We start from the raw sequence: 14,625 nt of genomic DNA on the forward strand, positions 1-14,625 counted from the left end.
TGGCAAGGTCCGGCAGAGGGAAGCCCCCCCCCTCCAGGGGCCTGCCCCCCCCCCCCCCATTATGGATCCCAGCCTCAGGTCCATTCGCTGAAGAAGAACAGGTCCTAAGTTGCCCTGATGGGGAGTGGTGGGTGGATCGGGACCCTCGCCCTCTGACCCTGAAGCTCTTGTGCCGTTTCCTTCAATCTAGACTGGCACCCTGACGGAAGACGGCCTGGACCTCTGGGGCACCATCCCTTGCCAAGGGGGCAGGTAGGACCCGTCCGCCCCAAGCCTGGTCCCACGGAGTGGGCTGTCAAGGGAGGCGGGGCTCCCTGGCCCTTGTGGGAGGGGCCGTGGCTCAGTGGAAGAGCCCCTGCTTGGCCTGCAGAAGGTCCCAGGTTCAGTCCCCGGAGGCATCTCCAGCTGAAAAGATCAGGCAGTGGGGGATGAGAATGACCTCTCTCTGCCAGAGACCCCGGAGAGCGGAGCCAGACTGACCTTGATGGACCGAGGGGGGTCTGGTTCAGGGGCGGGCGGCTTCATTGTCTGTGCCTGCGTGTCTTAGACTGAAACCCAAAAGCGGGGAGGGAATCCACAACTGCACTCTTCAGCTTCTGTTATCAGGCACTGGTTTTCAAGATCAGGAAGCTTTGGAACGCAGGCCTACATTTCACCCCCCAAAGTGGGACCGAATTCATAACAGGACACACAGTCCCCTCCCCACCCTCTTTCCCCCATTAATAAAAAAAAATCAAAAGCAGCTGACTGAGAATGTTTTGAGTGGGGCCGGGGTGCTCGCTTAACCCTTCCCTCATGCCAAGCAGAGGCTCAAAAGGCAGCCGGCCTCCACCTCCGCTTGCTCGCTCCCTCCGGAGCGAAAGAGGCTCAAGTCTGGTCTTCAACGGAAGCCGCAGGGGAGCAGGATCTGGAGCAGAAGTAGTATTGTTGGGGAGGGGCACAGGGAACTGCACGCCTGTCTCATTTGAGGCTGGATTCCCCCCCCCCCCGATGGAATTCAGCCTTTGCCCAAAGCGGGCATGGAAATCTGGCGGGTGGCCCAAGACCCCTCTGCAGCTCCGGTCAGGCCCAGCTTCCACCTGAGCTGGGAGGTGGGCTTCATGCCATGCCTGGCCTTGGGAGAGATCACAACTGGGCACGAGTCGGAGGGGCTCCATCTCCAGGGCCTGCAGATGGCTTAGCCTGGTCCCGATCCACATCCCATGAACACATGAACCCATGAAGCTGCCTTAGACTCAATCAGACCATCAGTCCATCAAGGACCAATATTGTCTGCTCAGACTGGCAGCCGCTCTCCAAGGTCTGAGGCAGAGGAGGTCTTTCCCATCACCTCCTGCCTGGTCCTTTTCAACTGGAGATGCCGGGGACTGAACCTGGGACCTTCTGCGTGCCAAGCAAAGGCTCTTCCACTGAGCCACAGCCCCTCTTTACAGCTCTCCAGGGTCTCAGGTGAAGGTCTTTCCCATCACCTACTGCCTGGTCCTTTTCAACTAGAGATGCCGGGGATTGAACCTGGGACCTCCTGCATGCCAAGCAGAAGCTCTTCCACTGAGCCACAGTCCCTCTTTACAGCTCTCCAGGGTCTCAGGCTGAGGTCTTTCACATCACCTGCTGCCTGGTCCTTTTTACTGGAGACGCCGGGGACTGAACCTGGGACCTCCTGCATGCCAGGCAGAGGCTCTTCCACTGAGCCACGGCCCCTCCCTACAGCTCTCCAGGGTCTCAGGCACAGAGGTCTTTCTCATCACCTCCTGCCTGGTCCTTTTAACTGGAGATGCTGGGGACTGAACCTGGGACCTCCTGCATGCCAGGCAGAGGCTCTTCCACTGAGCCACGTCCCCTCCCTACACCTCTCCAGGGTCTCAGGCAGAGGTCTTTCACATCACCTCCTGCCTGGTCCTTTTACCTGGAGATGCGCACAGGGATTGAACCAGGGCCCTTCTGCGTGCCAAGCAGAGGCTTTGCCCCGGAGTCATGGCTAGGGTTGCCAGTCCTGAGTTGGGAAATACCTGGAGATTTGGGGGGGGGGGTGAAGCCAGGAAAGGGCGGGGTTTGGGGAGAGGAGGGACCATAGCATGGAATGATGCCACAGAGCCCACCCTCCACGGCAGCTCTTTTCTCCCGTGGAACCGATCCTTGTGCTCTGGGGATCAGCGGTAAAAGCATGGGATCTCCGGGCCCCACCTGGAGGCTGGCAACACAGCAGTGGCCCTGAGAGGCAGGAGCCGTGTGGGGCCCTTTTTCCTGGCTCGGAGGTGCAGTGGGGGGGGTGGCTTCCCCCGAGCGTTTGGCCTGGGGAGGCCCGAGAGCCTGTCTGTTGGGTGAAGGAGGGCGAGAGCAGCTGTGCAGCCTGGCGGAGCCCCCCTCTCCGAGCCCTTTTGCCAGGCCCTGGCAGGAGATGCCCGACCCGGGGCACAGGCAGGAGGTCCGTCAGCTGCAGCCAGCAGAAAGTGCCTCTGTCCCTCCTGCACGTGTGAACGGCTCTCGCAGACACCCAACGCTCCTGGCACCAGTTTCCCAGGGAGGCATGGAGCCTGGCCAGGCACCGCAAAGACTGTCCCAGCAAGCGCCCTCTCCCTCCTGGCATCATCGGGTGAATGGGCTTGAGGAGGAGGAGGAGGAGGAGGCGGAGGAAGAAGACCACGTTCCTGACCTGGCACAGGGCAGGGGGACAATGGCTCTGCAGGGAATGTCAATCCAAAGAAGTTTAATTAGCCCGCTGCCCCACCCAGCCTCCCAGCCAGCGGGGCCCAGCCCAGCTCTCTGTCAGACGGGCTTCCTGTCAGGCCAGGCTGTGGGGCAAACCACCTGGCCTTGCTGCCCCACAGATGCCCCTGTGTTTCCGTGGGACTGGGAGCAGGGCCAAGGCGGCACCAGTTCCTAGACTCTGTGCGCCTCCAGGACAGGCCGCTCATTGGCACGGAGTCCCTGAGTGCTGAGGAAACTCTTCCCTCTGCCGCACCACCCAACGCAGCCCCCCCCACTTTCTCTCAGCTTCCAGAAGGCCCACCGTTTCTCCTCCGGCCTGCCCTTGCCCTGGGGCCCGCTGTGCCGTGCCATGGCCACTTGCCACTCGCTGCTGGTCCTGGAGGGGAAGATCCAGGGAGACCCACTGGACCTGAAGATGTTCGAGGGCACCGGCTGGGTGAGTCCCCATCGTCGTCCCCGAGGGAAGGAGAAATCGGTCAGGCGGAGGAAGGAAAGGAGCTTCAAGCAGGGGCTCTCTCTCTCTCTCTCTCTCTCAGGCCTTTGGGCAGGGTGAGAGAGCGAGGGTTAAGGTTTGGGTTGGGGGGGGGCATATGCCTCCGTCCAGCAGTGCTGCGACAGGCACTGCCAAGTCTCAGAGCAGAAGAAGAGCCCTGCTGGATCAGGCCAAAGGCCCATCGAGTCCAGCGTTCTGTTTGCCCAGCAGCCGCCCAGCTGCATCCTCCTGCTCCCCAGCAAGTGATACCTCCTGCCTCCTGGACTGGAGAGTGTGGGGCTGCTGGAGACTGGGTGGCGCTGGAAGGGCCCGCTGGGACAGAGACGTCTCCTGGAGAGGATGCAGCTGTATCTTCCCCACCATGGAAGCCAGTGAGTGTGTGTGTGTGCGGGGGGGGGGGGTTACCTTCTTGGAGTGCTCTTGGAGCCAATGTGCTTGTAGGGGTTAAGAGCGGCAGGCTCTGATCTGGAGAACCGGGTTTGAATCCCCACTCCTCCACATGCAGCCAGCTGGGTTACCTTGGGTCAGTCACAAGTTCTCTCAGAGCTGTTCTCTCAAGGGCAGTCCCTGAAAGAGCTCTCTCAGCCCCACCTACCTGACAGGGTGTCTGTTGTGGGGAGAGGAAGGGAAGGTGATTGTAAGCGGCTCTGAGACTCTGAGCGAAGGGCCATGGGGTATGAATTCAATCTCCTCTTCTTCGTCATGCTCTAGGGAGGCGCCCGTGATGTGCCAGCAGATATGTGCTCAGCTGACTCACATTGGGTTGCCAGCCCCCCCTCGGGTCACCGTCAGGAGATAGGGAGATCCAGGTTGGGAAACTCCTGGAGATTTGGGGGTGGAGCCTGGGGAGGACAGGGACCTCGACGGGCTACCACGTCACAGAGAGCCCACCCTCCAAAGCCTCCCTTTTCTCCAGGGTAACTGATCTCTGTAGTCTGGAGATGAGCTGTAATTCCGGGGGATCCCCAGGCCCCACCTGGAGGGTGGCATCACTACAAAATGCATGATCCTTCTTCAGGGGTAATGTTGCCATTGCTGTTACCCACCTGTGGTCAAGTGCGTGATACAGAGAGTATATTATCACGCCCAGGGGTCATTTCGTGTAGGAGCGCACAGGAGCGGAGCTCTGGCAGAAAAGAGCCCAGGGGGCGGGTACAAGCAACAAGCCCCACCCCCTGCTCCCAGAAGCCCTCAGTCAGAGCAAGAAGCAGCCAGGTAAGTTGCATTGCCGTGGAGCAATGTTCCCTCTAAGCTGAGTTAGTGTGAGCTAGCTCACAGTTTTTTAGCTTCTGGCTCACACATTTTTCTCTTAGCTCAGAAAGGGAGAGCTCCAGAGCAAACTTATTGATGCAGTAGCCAAATTGCTCGCTCACAACTTTAATGCAAGTAGCTCAGAAAGTAGAATTTTTGCTCACAAGACTCCACAGCTTAGAGAGAGCATTGCTCTGGAGCCATCCTTCCTTAGTAAAGAAAAGAAGGAGTGAGCCGGAGGGTAAAAAACTGTGAGCTTAGAGGGAACAGTGGACTGGAGATAAGTTGTAATTCTAGGGGATCCCCAGGTCCCACCTGGAAGTTGGCATCCCTAGACTGACAGGGCTCCTTGGCGCCACAGCTCGGGGGGGGGGGGGGGGGGGGGGGCGGGGTGATCGGGAGGCACAAGTCTGACTTCAGGTCAGGGCTGAGCGGCCTGCCCTCGAGACACTGGGCTTTCCAGCTCGCCTGAGCTGCACCCAGGAAGCCCAGTTTCTTTCAGCACGTGGACGGAGTTGTCGGGTGAGAGGGTGGCGCCGTGCCAGGGTATCAGAATCCCAAGGTTGCTGTTTGCCCTTCCAATGACTCATCAGCACTGCCGACTGAAAGGGCTCCTGAGGACCGTCCAAAGCCAACTGGAGGCCTCCTGTAATACTCGGGGGTGTCACCGCTGCCCGGTTTGTTGAACTGGTTTCTGCACTCTGCCATGTCCCTCCTGGAGTTTCAGCCTGTTGTTCCCAGCCTCTGCCCAGGGCCCCTGTGGCCAGGCGGGTGATACAGAGAGTATGTTGCCACGCCCCCACCGACACGTGAGCATGTGTTCAAACTGACATGGGGAATTAGCTTGTGCCTTTTAGCAGGGAGTGGGAAACTGTGGTCTTTTCGCTAAAGAGGCGACGGTGAGCAGCATGTTTCAGTGGGGAAAGGACAGAAGAGTCCTGATTTAAAGGTCTGAAGAGGAGGAGGATGGAGTTTATTGAGGGATTTGGTACAAGAGCGTGTGTGTGTGTGTGTGTGTGTGGCTAGTATCATAAGCCAACGCTAAATCAAATCACAGACCAACTGTACACTCCTTATCCAAACGAATGATATAGCAACAACAACCAAATGTCCATCAGAGCTACGCTAATTTGGAACAGAAGTGACTTGTAAGCTAAATATGTAAATGTGGGGGAAAGAGGACAGAGGAGAAGAGGACTCTTTTGGGAGGGAGGTGTCCCATCTTCCCAGATGTGGGGCCTCAAGAGCAGAGAGAAGCAAAGGGCCTGCTCTCTGCATAGAATCATAGAATGTGAGAGTTGACCATCTTCCAGGTATTTTGTAGGGAAGAGTGCAGGGGGGGTTGGACTAGATGACCTGCAAGATCCCTTCCAACTCTAACATTCTATGATTCCTTGAACCACGAAGCAAAATTCGTCACAAATTTTGCCCTGTTCGTGGTTCACAAACTGAAGATTGTGACAAGTCTACCATCACTGTGGCATTTGGAGAGGCTTTTCTTTCTTTCCAGTAGCCCACCACCATCTGGTTCCCTTCCCAGTTCTGAGGCCTTGCTTCTTTTTAGATGTCCCCAGCACCCGGTCACCATGGTGGCAGTTTACAGCCTTTTGCGCCCTTGGAGGAATAGCCACTTGCCAACTGCCTGCCTTCCCCCGGCACCCCTTTTAAAATAGTGTGTCTGAGATGGTGGAGGTCTGTGTGGTACAGAGAACCACCACCAGCGTCAAAAGTTACAAAGTATTTATTAAAAATAGAGTTCTCCAAGATTGGGGACAGCGGGTGGTGCAAGGGGAGAGGGTTTCACCACGATACCCTTTGGCATTTGGTGTTCCCTCAAGGGGCAATCCTCTCCCCAATGTTATTTTAACATCTTTATGGGCCCCCTCGCTCAGCTGGTGCAGAGTTCCGGGCTAGGGTGTCACCAGATGTCCGGCTAGAAGCTGAAAAGCATCCAGGACTCCTTCACTGATCCCTGTGCCTTTTTCTTTTTGGCTTCAGGAAATGGAAGAGGCCAGTCCAGTGCACAGTAAAACTAGCACAGCTGATGAGCACACAGTAATTAAACCAGGACGAGACGCCTCCCAGGTATGCACTGAATCTTTCTCTGGAAAACCATTGCTGGGGTCTGATAAGCAAGCAACTTCAGCGAGCCTTCGGGAAAGGGCAGATTATGATTTTCCGGAGTGGGTTAAGGGAGTACAAAACACTGTTAAGGACGCAACAACTGGAAACCTTTGAGGATGTGCAGATGGGGGGATGCAGCAAGACGGATTGGTGCATCTTATCCAGGATGGGGTGGGGGGGAATCTCTGGATGTAAACTGGCTTTCTAGATGTCCCCATGGAACTCTGGGAACTGTAGTTGTCTGAGAGTGCCCAGGTGCCTTGAAGAACTGTGACTGCCCAGGACATCTTGGTGGGATTTCTTAGGAGGTAAAGCAGGTGCCGGTGTTGCCTCGGAGCCTGTGAATCTGTTATTTATTTATTTAAAATGTCTATTAGCCACCTTTCTCCTTTATGGAGCTCAAGGCGGATTTACCAACATAGATAAAACACATAGAATAACATGCACTAAAAACAAAATTTAAAGTCACAATTTAGGGCTACTTCAATCAAATGCAGTCCTAAATAAAACCATCTTTGGCTGCTTTGTAAAGATCGAAAGCGGCCAGGTGCACCTCCCTGGGGAGGTTGTTCTGTAATTGTGGGGCTACCACTGACAAGGCCATCCCTTGTGTACCCACCAAACGAGCCTCTTTGATTGGTGGGATAGTCAGTCCTTCTGTTCTTAACTCTGGGGGACGAACATACGGAAGAAGGCAGACCTCCGTTAGCAGAGGAGACGGGTGTGTCCAACTCAATATGTCTCCGTCCCACTTGCCTGCAGATCCTGGACGTAGATCTCCCTGTCCCTCTCCCTCCCCCTCTTCGCAGGCCTCCGTGGAAGGGATCGTGGTCTTGCACCAGTTTCCTTTCTCCTCCTCTCTCCAGAGGATGTCAGTCATTGTGCAGGAGCTGGGGAAGAACTCTTACGACCTCTACATGAAAGGAGCCCCGGAGATGGTGGCCAGTTTTTGCACAGCAGAGTCCGGTAAGGGCAGAGGGAGGGAGAGACCCAGAGGTGGGGCAGGCTCTGAGGGTCCTGGCCTGGTGCAGGTGAGGGCAGCTTTACACACTAGGTGTGCTGCGGTGAACACCGGAGAGGAAGAAGAAGAAGAAGAGATTGGATGTATACCCCGCCCTTCACTCAGAGTCTCAGAGCAGCTTACAGTCTCCTTTCCCTTCCCCTCCCCACAACAGACACCCTGCGAGGTAGGTGGGGTGGAGAGAGCTCTTTCAAGGACTGCTTTTGAGAGAACAGATCCAATAGAACTTGTGACTGACCCAAGGTCACACTAGCAGCTGCAAGTGAAGGCGTGGGGAATCAAACCCAGTTCTCCCAGATTAGAGTCCGTGCTCCTAACCACTACACCAAACTGGAGGGTATCGCATACGGGGATGGCGCATGTTAGTGTACACGTATCTGGAGCCCTGTCCCAGCCTCATTTCTGGTATACATGAGAGCACTGAGAGATGTGTGAACATTTGCTGCGAGGCACAGGAGGGGACTGCGCTGTCACTGCCATGCACACGTGCAGCTGCCCTTTCGCTCCCTGGCTGCCTTTACGTCCCAAATCTTCAACTTTCTGTGATGCAACGGTCGTGTTTGTTTTGGATATCTGGAGCGGTTTCGTGATCTTCTGCCTTGTTTTCCATGAGAGGCGGGGATGTCAAACGAGGGAGCCAAACACGGAAGAGGTGAACGGCGCATCCAGCTGGGTGCCAAAGAATGAGCCGCAGTTATGAAACCCGGGCGGATCCCAGGTTGATTAGTCACAGGAGCTCACGGCTGTAAGATGTGTGAGATGACTGAAGGGCAAGGAGGACTTCCTGCTGGCAGCTGCCCAGTCACACGAGAGCAGCCAAGGTTCCCTCTAAGCTGCGGAGTCCTGTGAGCAAAAATCCTACTTTGTGAGCGACCAGCATTAAAGTGGTGAGCCGGCGATTTGGCTGCTGCAGAAATTAGTTTGCTCTGGAGCCATCCTTCCTGAGCTAAGTCAAAAAGCTGTGAGCCGGAGGCTGAAAAACTGTGAGCCAGCTCACCCTAACTCAGCTTAGAGGGAACACTGGTGTTGGCTCCCCAAAAGGGCACCTGGCGGCAAGCCCAGCGAGGCGCCCGTCCCAGTTGCTGCACCCACTGTGCTGAGTGTCTCTTGTTTCGTCTGGGCAAACAGTGGTCCCAGCAGAGCTGCCTCTGTCCCCCTGGATGGATCACTTATTTCTTTATTTATCTGGGGGATGTTTTAACACCGCCTCTCCAGAGTCATGCTCAAGGCAGCTTACCAAGAAAGGACAGTACCCTCCAATCACAACGTCATTGGAATCTACCCATAGATGTTCTGGGTGCTCACTGTGCCAGGGACTAGCCCCGAAAGTGGCCTGGACGCTGGGAAAGTGGAGTGGAACGGCTCAGCACTCTGCGCCCGGCAGCACTCCCATCCATCCGGATTTGGCCAGAGCACAGAGCCCCTGGTCGGAATGGCTTGGCAAAGGCCCACCTGCTGCCCACTCTGAGGGAGGGACACAATTTTGAAAGCCGGTTTCATCCCGAGTGACAACACTCTCAATCACGGTAGGGCTGGGCTCCGCTGGCTAAAGCCAGGCCACGCAACCCCCCCCCCTCCCCGCAAACACGGCCCAGTCATGTGGATGAGGGTGGCCTCCGTCTTGGCGCATTGAAAGCTCGTGTCTAATGCGGCACCGCCAGAGTGGGGTCGTGGTTAAGGGAGGCGGCCTCTGCTCTGGAGAACTGGGAGGTTTGATTCTCCCCCTCATCCACGTGAAGCCTGCTGGGGGACCTTGGGCCAGTCCCAGTTCTCTCCGCTCTCTCTCCACCCCGCCTGCCTCACAAGGTGCCTGTTGTAGGGAGAGGAAGGGAAGGAGATTTTAAGCTGCTTTGAGACTCTTTCAGGTACAGAAAGGGGGTATAAAACCCAACTCTGCTTCTTCTGCTTCTTCTTCTACCCAGGCCAGGTTCCATAAAGTGACACATCTTCTGATTCACTCATTTGCTAGCAAGATGTCCAGATGAGCCGACTGTTGTGATGATGATCAGGCAGCCACTTCCCTTTCCTGGTTTGTCAAAGGGGTGCAGAGAATGAGAGAGAGAGAGAGAGAGAGAGAGAGAGAGAGAGAGAGAGAGAGAGAGAGGTGGGGGGCTGTCCTCAGGTATCATCTGACAGGACAGTGGGTGTTCCCTGGCTTCCTTAGCCATCCCTGGTAAGCAGTGTCCCCTCTAAGCTGTGTGCTTTTGTGACAGGTTAGCAGCCTGGTCCTCCGTCCAGCCTCCCCACTGTTGTGGGGGTTCTCTCTCTCACGGGGATGGCTTCCTCTCCCCTCCACAGTTCCCAGGGACTTCCTCCAGGAGCTCCAAGGCTACACCTCGCAAGGCTTCCGAGTCATCGCTCTGGCACACAAGGCGCTTGCCGTGGGCGAGGACGGGGATCTGAATGATTTGGAAAGGTGAGGCCAGCCGAGAGGCTCCAGTGGCCAAGGACGAGTCGCCCGTCGGGGGCACGCCACGCCACGCCACGCCAGGCAAGAGCTTCGCTCATGGAGAGAAAGTTACTTAGATGCAGCTGAGTAGTTTGGGCCATCTTATCGGACTTAAGAGTGTGGACAAACGGGTGCCCAAACCGGAGTCCTCTGTCCTTTCCCTGAGGAGGACACGATGCGTGTGTCCAGTCGCACTTCTGTTTGGTGCCTTGCTCTGACTGGAGGGCCAGCTGGGTGGGGAGGGTTAGGGTCTGGGTGGGGGCCTTTGGTGCTGGCCAAGGGGCAGCTCATTCTTCCGCACGGTTCTGCTCCCCTCCCCCAATACTTTAAGCCCCAGGAGGGGCCTTTTTAGTCAGGGAAATGGCACCGGAAGGGATTTCACGTGCAACGGCCCTGATCCGTCGGGCCTCCACCGCCGCTCCCATGGCTGCTTTTTCAGTCCGTCAGTCCGTCAGACTGGAGAGGTTCTGCTGTCAGCCTCTGCTTCTTTTTCTGAGGGGCCAGCCGTCTTGGCACTGCTGTGAGTAGCCACAGGGGAGCGAAGCCAGAGCTGGGGCGGTGGGATCTTGGCCTCGGTGCCCCGCGAGCTCACAGCGCCGCATGTATCTGTCCCCTGTGGAAGTGACCCCTCATGTCTTTCCTTTTGGCCCGCCCTAGGGAGGAGGTGGAATTCGGCCTGACCTTTCTGGGCCTGCTGGTCATGGAGAACCGGCTGAAGAGAGAGACCGGACCGGTCCTGGAGGAACTCACGGCCGCCCGCATCCGGACCGTGATGGTCACAGGTATACCACAGTGTGTGTGACAGTCAGAAACTCTGAAGCCATGAGAGGAAAGATGCTACCCACCCCCCAGAGAATTTGAGAAAATCTGAAATACATTCACTGCTTGCTTTCTTATCAAGCCTAAATTAATTGTGTTACATCAGCAACATGAAATGCACTAGATCTCTATAAGCAAAACTTCAAATCTAACTCGTACCTGAGAGAGAGAGAGTGCAAATGGCTGCACTCAGTGTCACTTTAGCAGATTGCCTTAATTTTCACCATCTGAGAGACAGGAAAGATTAAAAGCTGAAATTATTATTTCAATTTTGCTCAGAAACAGTCTCATATAATAACGATAGTTAGGGACTACCAGCCTATCTGGATATCATATTAAAAAAAAACACACTGAACTCTTTATTAGCATCAGGTACACTGCAGCATATTAATTGATCCCATAATTACTCACAATTAAGCAATAAACATAATTCTGAAAATATATTGTATTCAGATTCAGGTGGGTAGCCGTGTGGCTCAGAAGCGACAAAATAAAGTGTGAGTCCAGGGACACCTTTAAGACCATACCCAGAATTATACCCAGAATTAAACTTTGTCTGTCTTAAAGGTGCCCCCGGACTCAAACTTTGTTATATTATATACATCTTGCCATGATCCCAGGCCTAAGATTAAGAATGAGCAGCCTGCAGGCCTCAAGGAAGCCTCTCTTCTGCAAAAACCTGAGACCTTGAGTAAAGTTTGCAATAGGCACACAGTTCCCAAGTTCCTTCTGAGCTACAGGGTTGGACGGGGTGGTGGTGGTGGAGGGGAAACACTTATCCTTGTGCTATAGGGTTGCCCACTCCAGGTTGGGAAATTCCTGGAGATTTGGGGGGGAGTAGGTGGAGCCTGGGGTGGGTGAGTTTTTTCTTGGGTGGGGTGCCAAACAGTCTTCAAGGGCACCCCCATGTAGACTACATTGCAGTAGTCTAAGTGAGAAGTCATGGGGGCTAAAGTTCAAGACACAGTTGCTTCATCCCCCCAGCGTAGGTGTACAGAAATGCCAGCATAGGTCCTTGGATCCTCCTGGCCCGTACTCATTGCTAGGAATCAACTACATCCTGGCCCAGTTTCAGTTGACAAACGTGCCTTCAGGTTTGCTGGAGAGTTTAGAGCTCTCTTTCTGAGACGGCTGCTCTTGGCCACCCTGGGTGGAAGGAAAGACCTCTAAATTCTGAGGACCCGACCAACGGAGCAGGGCAAACATAGCTGAAGCCAGCCCTGCTGCTTTCCAGGTGACAACCTTCAGACAGCCGTCACTGTCGCTAAGAACTCCGGGATGGTTTCCGGCAGCAGCAGAGTGATCCTCGTGGAAGCAAGTGAACCAGAGGGATCCATCCCAGCCTCCATTACCTGGCAGCTGATGGAGGACAAGCATCCAGGCCCTGGGGAAGGGAAAGTAAGCCAGAGATATTCCAGGAGGTCATTGGCTGTCCTGCACAACCCCCTGGGATGCCGTGGACCTCAGGAGAACCGTGGAAGGGGGACCCCCGGGGCCGTGTTCCCCCCCCGCAGGGTTTCCTGGGAGGTCTGTCCTGCTGACTCCCCCTGGCCCCGGCTTGCGTGGGGAGGCGGCCAGGAGGCATTCTAGCCACAGACCCCGGGCTCACAGCCTTCAGTCCGAGCTTGAGCCACTTCTGCAGCTGTGGGGTTCGGGGGGTGGGGGTCACCAAGGCCTCTTGTGCAAAGCGAGAGAGTCAAAATGATGCAAGTCCCAGAGGGCAGCCACATTGGTTTGCAGGAGAACAGAACAGAGATTTAAGTAGCAACCCCCCTCCCACCTTCTGACCAGGATGGAAGGACTGAGAGATCTCGATTCTGAGTTGTACCTGATGACGGGAGCGTTGGCTCTTGACATCTCAGACGCCCAACATCTATCCGTTCACGCCCTCGTCCCAAAACAGAAAGAGCTGTACCCAGAGCCCCCTCCTGCCCCTAGCAGCAGGGACTGCACCGTGGAGTAATTCTGACTCGGTTTCCAGGACCTCTGCATTGCCATCGAGGACAAGGCGGAGCTTGGCAGGCCGGGCACCGAGTTCCATTTTGCCATGAATGGGAAGTCCTATCAGGTCCTCACCAAGTACTTCGGCAGTTTGGTACCAAAGGTAAGTTGGGGGGGGGGACATCCTGGCCCCTTTCTTTCTTCACAAGGCTTGCTTGGAAATGAGTCCCTTTGGGACGAAGCCTTTGCAGAGACAGCAGGCGGGGGCTCTCTTCTTGCAGGATAGATGTGGGGGGGGGGCTCTCTTGCCGCTTAAGGCACACCTGGGCTTTCGAGCTGCCTGCTTACCTTTCGACAGGTACTTCTGAATGGAACTGTGTTTGCCAGGATGTCTCCAAGCCAGAAGTCCAGCCTTGTGGAAGAGTTTCAGAAGCTGAAGTAGGTTCCTTGCTGTAATGCGGTGGAGGCGAGGGAAGGGGAGATGGCTTTCGCACGGGTGTGTGTGTGTGTGTATGGAGCCCTGGGCCCCTGTGCGCCACCTGCTTCTCTGGCTCATGCCCCTGCCCGTCTCTCGAGCCACTTTGACCATGGAGGCTGACCCAGGGATGACGAGGGAGGGCTTTCCCACTTCCCTCTCTGATACATTCCTGTTTCTTTGCACGTGCATGCATTTTTTTTTGGGGGGGGGGACCCCTGTTCCACACGTGTGTCGCTCCCTCTATTACAATGGTTTGTGTCCAGCGTTTTTCCTTGCAGATTTAAACTGCAGGTTTTTATGCTGGATATAAACTGGTTTGATATCGGATCAACCACTAGAGGGGGGGAAAGCAATGTGGAACAGGAAAAAAAAAATACCCTGAAGAGACCGGAACTTATAAGAGAGGAACAAATTTTGAGTCCGGTGGCCTATTCAAGACCAACAAAAGTTTATTCAAGGTATAAGCTTTTGTGTGCACGCACACTTCCTCAAAGTGCGCCTGCACACACACTTCCTCAAAGTGCGCCTGCACACGAAAGCTTGTGTGGCGAAACGGGGACCCGCCCCCCTGCCCTGAGAGACTGAATAACCGTTCTGTGGCTCACAAGCCCCTGTTTTCACCTGCTCACCCTGCCTGGTGGGGCTATTTCCCTTCCACATTCGCTGCCACCACTCACGGGATTCACACCGCCTTTCTAGAGGGACAGTGAGACCCCTATGGGATATGCCAATAAAGTTTCTGATTGATTGGGGAATCAATCTGGCTGATTCCCCAACCTGGGAAAGTGGGTACCTCGATCTTTGGGCGCCCCCTGGAGAGTTGGCAAAACCCTCCAATCTGGGCCCGTTTGGGTTCCCGGGCCTCCCTTTGCCTCTGGTGACGTGCTGAGCAGGGAGGACTAGGTGGTCAAGGCACCACCAGGTCTTATAAGTCAAAAAGAAGGTTTATTTAAACTCTATACATGGTTAGGCACAGAAATATCACACAGGCGCTTCAACACAACCGGGCACAGAAAGTAACCATGATCAAAAAGCAGTTCCTCTGTCCCCACCCACAATACACCTCTGGAGGTGGTGGCCTCAGAATGGGATTTGCTTTCCCCCCTCCTTGTTGTTGGAGAGAAACTCCAACTCTCCTCAGGACTGGTCACCAGCACTGCCACCAGGGGTCATTTCCTGCAGGAGCACACAGGAGCGGAGCTCCGGCAGTAAAGAGCCCAGGGGGCGGGCTCATGCAACAAGCCTCATCCTCTGCTCCCAGCAGCCCTCAGTCAGAGCAAGAAGCAGCCAGGTAAGTTGCAGAGCCCGCCCCCCAGCCCCCGGCCGCAACAACGCCACTA

The 14,625-nt window shown here is 55.5% G+C and overlaps 1 protein-coding gene across 1 annotated transcript in view; it reads left to right on the forward strand.

Annotated features, from left to right (window-relative positions):
• Positions 1–14,625, forward strand: part of LOC107108761 (probable cation-transporting ATPase 13A5) — a 60,498-nt gene that overhangs the window by 28,668 nt on the left and 17,205 nt on the right. The window contains exons 13-21 of the mRNA XM_015409277.1: positions 191–252; positions 2,995–3,145; positions 6,452–6,538; positions 7,387–7,543; positions 9,897–10,014; positions 10,705–10,829; positions 12,101–12,264; positions 12,848–12,970; positions 13,166–13,245. Coding sequence (XP_015264763.1) covers positions 191–252; positions 2,995–3,145; positions 6,452–6,538; positions 7,387–7,543; positions 9,897–10,014; positions 10,705–10,829; positions 12,101–12,264; positions 12,848–12,970; positions 13,166–13,245 — 1,067 coding nt within the window. The remainder of the gene's footprint in view (positions 1–190; positions 253–2,994; positions 3,146–6,451; positions 6,539–7,386; positions 7,544–9,896; positions 10,015–10,704; positions 10,830–12,100; positions 12,265–12,847; positions 12,971–13,165; positions 13,246–14,625) is intronic.

This window comes from Gekko japonicus, unplaced genomic scaffold (assembly GCF_001447785.1).
Source record: "Gekko japonicus isolate JY-2015 unplaced genomic scaffold, Gekko_japonicus_V1.1 scaffold398, whole genome shotgun sequence".
Classification (NCBI taxonomy): domain Eukaryota; kingdom Metazoa; phylum Chordata; class Lepidosauria; order Squamata; family Gekkonidae; genus Gekko; species Gekko japonicus.